This window comes from Oryza sativa, chromosome 6, assembly GCF_034140825.1.
Source record: "Oryza sativa Japonica Group chromosome 6, ASM3414082v1".
NCBI classification, from domain to species: Eukaryota; Viridiplantae; Streptophyta; class Magnoliopsida; order Poales; family Poaceae; genus Oryza; species Oryza sativa.
Genome location: NC_089040.1, coordinates 10,046,573 through 10,052,199, shown reverse-complemented (window position 1 = coordinate 10,052,199; position 5,627 = coordinate 10,046,573). Strand labels below are relative to the sequence as shown.

Genomic DNA, 5,627 nt, shown 5'->3' with positions numbered 1-5,627 from the left:
TTGAGGAGGGCGATCGCCCTGGCATAATGCCGGGGGCTACTGTCGGTGATATGGGACCGGGAGTATCATGACCAGAGGCTTGAGGCAGACACAATCGCCCACGTGGCCTGGCACCTTCGTTGACGTCGGGCCCGAGGGTGAGGTGTCCGCCCTCCTCCTGATTTCCCCGAGGGGGGGTGACCCCTGCCCCGGCCCCGAGGGCCGAGGCGCCCCGACCCCTCGTGGAGTTAGCACCACATGAAGGGGTTAGGTGAACACGGTAAGCCTCACCTAACCGCATTTATTGTGGTCTGGTCGAACGTGTCACGCCGCATGCAGCGTAGTGCAGCGCGTTCCTTTATCCGGTCTGTGACCAGTCACAGACCGGTCAGATCACGGGTTAGGTGGCGACTGGCGGTCTGACGCACGCCTTGCCCCATCCTGTCAAGACGAAAGCCTCTAGGCACTCGTCTCTAGCCGGAGTTAGCGTGTTACCTCTTAGAGATGGCACGTTAGCCCCGGTCAGATATATGCCAGGCTTCATCCCAACCATTACAGCCTATATGTTGTATGAAGAAGGGCGAACATGCAGATTGTTGAACTGACGCGTGGAGGACAAGAATGACCGGTCTGACACTGGTCGCATCATCAACAGACAGCCATAATCCCACGTCGCACTTGTTTCCGGTGGAAGTGGGGGTAGGTATGAGCCGTCCCGTCAGAAGGGCACTCGGACAGCAACCGTACCGGTCTCCGTCCATTTATGAAGAGAAGAACAGTCCAGTTTGGAAGGGGAGAGGTGCATGTGGTATCCCCTTGAGATATAAAAGGAGGACCTTGCCCACTGAGGGAGAGGAGGATTTTTTGATCTTTTTCCTTGGAGAGGACTTTTGGGACTCGAGGCCTTTTCCAGATCCGATCCCAGAGCGATTGGGGGGCGGTTGACACTTTGTCACTTGTTCATACACAGATCCACCAAAACACAGGAGTAGGGTATTACGCTTCCCAGCGGCCCGAACCTGTATACATCGCCCGTGTCTCGCGTTTCTTCCTGGCTCGCGATCCTTCCACATACCGAGAGAGCTTGAGATTTCACCCTAAGCCCCCGGCCGAACTGGCAAAGGGGGGCCTGTGCGGTCTCCCGGTGAGGAGCCACGAGCTCCGTCATACTTAATTAATCAAACCTTATCGAACTAAACCTTGATCTAACTGGATCTTGCCGTCACTTAAGCTTTCTCTTTCTCCTCTACCTAACTGGATCTGCTCGTCGCGCCCTTAAAGCTTAAAAATCTGACTTGCTGGGCAGGATGAATGGATGATGTAACATAGGAAGGGAAGAGTGAGCTATAGGAAGGTATTAGTTGCCTTTCCTATCCTTGTCAATGTGCATCGCCTCACCATCATACTCCCTTCGTCCAAAAAAGATAACCTAAAACTGAATGTGACATAAAAAAGACAATCTAAAATTAGATGTGACATATTCTAGTAATCTGGACATATGTATATCCAAATTCGTAGTACTAGGATGTATCATATCCAGTACTAGCTTGGTTTTTATAGGACAAAGAGAATGCATTAGTCGAGAAACAAATTAAATGCGGTAGGAAGTCTAGCTGGACGTGTTGGTGGTTAGGGCTAGCGAGTGAATTGGAAAGTTTGCTAACAACCGGTGAAGAAAGGAACAACTCTATTTCGATGAAGAATAAGATGGTACCATCAAATAGTAGCATATTAAACATCAACTAGGTCTGCAATTTAGAGATTCTAGAATCATACTATCATACTTTTAGAGTTATAGACCTAGTTGATATATATAACGAGGATCATCGATGTATTTTACTCTCTTTTTTTTTTCAGGTTGCCAGTTTGCAGGTTCTCTTCCCCCATGGGAACCAAAGTTTTCCATGCGAAGTGACAGACACAGAACCAAATCTAGCTTTTAATTGGTCTAATGTTTCTTTCTTTTTGGTTGGTGTAGACATCAAAGGATTTTTTTTAATTGGTCTAATGTTTCTTTCTTTTTGGTTGGTGTAGTCTTGAAAGGGTTTCTTGTCATCTTCCATTAGTATCCACATTTGCTTGATTAATCATTATTAAAAAAATATTTTGTCTACTATCAAATAATCTATCAAGATTTTATACTCCCTCTATCTATGAATATAGAGTATTATGCTCTCTAAGTTTGTCCAAGAATATAAATGATATTTGTTATCCCAAGACAAGAAGTCTAGCAGCAGTCAGAAATTGAGTACTACCATCCATCCCTGTCGTAAAAAATATGGCTCCCATCGCATGATCCAATAAGCCAAAGAATAAGCCAAATTTTGAATTTTCAAAGTTAATTTTGAGGTTGATTTTGAGATATTTTCAACGTAGTTTTTTTTCAACATTGGCTTTTAAGTTACAAAGAACACATATATAAAAGTTTTACCTACAAATTTATTTTTATTCCCTAATAAGCCTTTTTGGCTTATTAGAAAAAAAAGCCAACCGATGGGGGCCTATATATATATAGAGAAAAGTACAGTGGTACTACTCTATAGCTCCCAATCTGCCAAACATATGTAGTTTATTTCTAAATGTGTACTCCCTCCGTCCGAAAATATAAGTATCTTTTGACCTCAACACAGTCTTCGAGATACTACTTTAACCAACAATATCTATAAAGGTGAGATGATCTAAATAAAAAGAGTTGCATATTATGATAGTTTGTTTGATGATAAATCTAGTAACATCAGTTTTACATAATTTATCTTTTTTAACTTTTTACTATTAATGGTCAAAGTCGAAAATGTTTGACTTAGAACCATTTTAAAAGTGATTATATTTTGTGACGGAGTGAGTATATTCTACACTTTATTCAGTCCCTTCTGTTAATGAGTGTCTTTTCACACTACCAGATGAGTCAGATGTATTTTTTACTCTTCCTTAATTTGGTATATATTGGGTTATCGACTTATATTGTGGGTGCCACACGAAAATAAGGATGGTCAATTTTGGAGCCTATAGAGCAAAATTCTAGCTCAACTTGTCATCTGCACCACTAGTCCACTACCTGCATCTTGCAGCCCTCGCCCAGTGGTTTTCTACATCCCTGTGCACATGCTACTTGCAAACGAGCGTCACTTGCTACCACGCGGCAGACTAGAGCGAGAGAGCAGTAGCCACCAACCGCGCCCGCCATGGCGCCGGCGGCCAACGGCGGTGCCGCCGCGGCGCACGTCCTGGTCGTGCCGTTCCCGGCGCAGGGCCACCTCATCCCGCTCCTCGACCTCGCCGGCCTCCTCGCCTCCAGGGGGCTCCGCCTCACCGTCGTCTGCACGCCGGCCACGGCGCCGCTGCTCGTGCCACTCCTCGCCGCCACGCACCAGGGCGCCGTGTCCGCGCTCACCCTGCCGTTCCCGTCGCACCCGGCTCTCCCCGCCGGCGTGGAGAACGCCAAGGGGTCCGGGCCGGCGCTGTTCGCCAAGCTCATCGTCGCGTTCGCGGGGCTGCGCGGCCCGCTGGGGACGTGGGCGCGCGCCAGGGCCGACACCCCCGACCGCGTCGTCGCCGTGCTATCCGACTTCTTCTGCGGGTGGACGCAGGCGCTCGCGGACGAGCTCGGCGTGCCGCGCGTCGTGTTCTCTTCGTCCGCCGTGTACGGCACCGCCGTGCTCCACTCTATGTTCCGCCTGATGCCCAAGCGCGAGGACGAGCACGACGACGAGTGCCCGGTGAGCTTCCCCGATATCCCGGGCTCTCCGTCGTATCCGTGGAGGCAGCTGTCCTTGCTTTACCGGTTCTACAAGGCCGGCGACGAGGTGTCCGAGGGTGTCAAGAACAACTTCCTCTCGAACATGGGGAGCTCCTGCATCGTGTCGAACACCTTCCGGCAGCTCGAGGGGCGGTACCTCGAGAGGCCTCTCGCCGACCTGGGCTTCATGCGCGTGCGCGCCGTCGGGCCGCTGGCGCCGGAGCCCGACGCGTCCGGCAACCGCGGCGGCGAGACCGCCGTGGCCGCGTCGGACCTCTGCGCCTGGCTCAACCAGTTCGCCGACGGCGCCGTCGTGTACGTCAGCTTCGGGAGCATGGCGGTCCTGCAGCCGCCTCACGCGGCGGCGCTGGCGGCGGCGCTGGAGCGGACGGGTACGGCGTTCGTCTGGGCCGCCGGGTCGCACGCGGCGGCGGCGCTCCCGGAGGGGTTCGAGGAGCGCGCGGCGGCGGGCGGCAGGGGCAAGGTGATCCGCGGGTGGACGCCGCAGGTGCCCGTGCTGCGGCACCGGGCGGTGGGACGGTTCGTGACCCACTGCGGGTGGAACTCCGTGCTGGAGGCGGTGGCCGCCGGGGTGGCCATGCTGACGTGGCCGATGACGGCCGACCAGTTCGTGAACGCGCGGCTGCTCGTCGACGAGCACCGCGCCGCCGTGCCGGTCTCCTGGGGCGGCATCGCGGTGCCGCCGAGCGCCGACGAGGTGGCGCGCGTGTTCGAGGCGACCTCTGCGGCGGCGGCGGCGGCTAGCGAGTGGAGCGAGGTGGGCGCGCGGGTGAAGGAGCTCGCCGGGGAGGCTGCGGCGGCGACGCGGGAAGGCGGGAGCTCGTGGCGGGAGGTGGACGAGCTGGCGCGGGAGCTGCGCGAGCTCGGGGGATAGTAGAAGTCTGTGGCAATGGCTTTGATGCGACGTGGATTCTCTTGGACTTTTCCATTCTTTTCTGCAACTAAATTTCGTGGGTTTGGACTTAAATTTTGTTGGAAATAATGGACCGATAAAAATACTTGCTGAAATGTGCCCAAAAGTGAATTATGTTGAGGTCAATATGGAAATAAGTCTACTTTGAGTCTCCAATTGGATTCGTATCATTTAACCATAATACAATATATTTTTATCTCTAATTATTAAAACCATACATAATGGTTTTCTCAGTGGTTTTGAAGGTGAATTTTACTGACATGGTTCGTTGATATGATCTATTGGCTGAGTCAGCATGTGAAACCTGCATTTCAGCACCTCCTTCTCTTTCTCCTCTCTTGCTTACCTCTCCACCCCCCCCCCCCCAAACCCCCAACCGGGTGTGGCTAATGGGCGATCGCTCGCTCCGAGCGATCGATCCCCATGCCCCCTGTACACACCTCTCCTCTCGTCCCCTTCTTCTCTTCCTACTACACTATAAATTTTTTAAAAAAAAGTTGGAAAAATTTATGTATAGAAATACTATATATAAAAATATTTGAATTCAAATTTAAATTTGAATCGTGTATGTAAACTTTTGACTTTTAAACTTTGGGTCTATAAACTAATATTTGAATTCAAATTCAAATTTGAATCGTGAATGTAAACTTTTGACTTTTAAACTTTGGGTCTATAAACTTTAGGTGTATAAACTTTAGATGTATAAAAATACTATATAAATAAAATATTTGAATTCAAATTCAAATTTGAATCGGATATAATTCAAATTCAAATTTGAATCGGGTATGTAAACTTTTGACTTATAAACTTTGGGTCTATAAACTTTAGGTGTATAAACTTTAGATGTATAGAAATACTATATATAAAAAATATTTGAATTCAAATTCAAATTTGAATCAAATATAATTCAAATTCAAATTTGAATCGGGTATGTAAACTTTTGACTTATAAACTTTGGGTCTATAAACTTTAGGTGTA

At 49.3% G+C, this 5,627-nt stretch overlaps 1 protein-coding gene across 1 annotated transcript; it reads left to right on the top strand.

Moving 5' to 3' along the window:
- The first annotated feature begins 3,006 nt into the window (after positions 1-3,006).
- Positions 3,007-4,800, top strand: LOC9268427 (UDP-glycosyltransferase 89B2). Its single transcript, XM_015786470.3, has one exon. The coding sequence runs from the start codon at positions 3,162-3,164 to the stop codon at positions 4,608-4,610; it is 1,449 nt and encodes a 482-aa protein (XP_015641956.1). The 5' UTR covers positions 3,007-3,161; the 3' UTR covers positions 4,611-4,800.
- Positions 4,801-5,627: the final 827 nt, after the last annotated feature.

Excerpts from the sequence above, each read along its gene's own strand:
- LOC9268427 (XM_015786470.3), top strand. The coding sequence starts at position 3,162 with ATGGCGCCGGCGGCCAACGGCGGTGCCGCCGCGGCGCACGTCCTGGTC.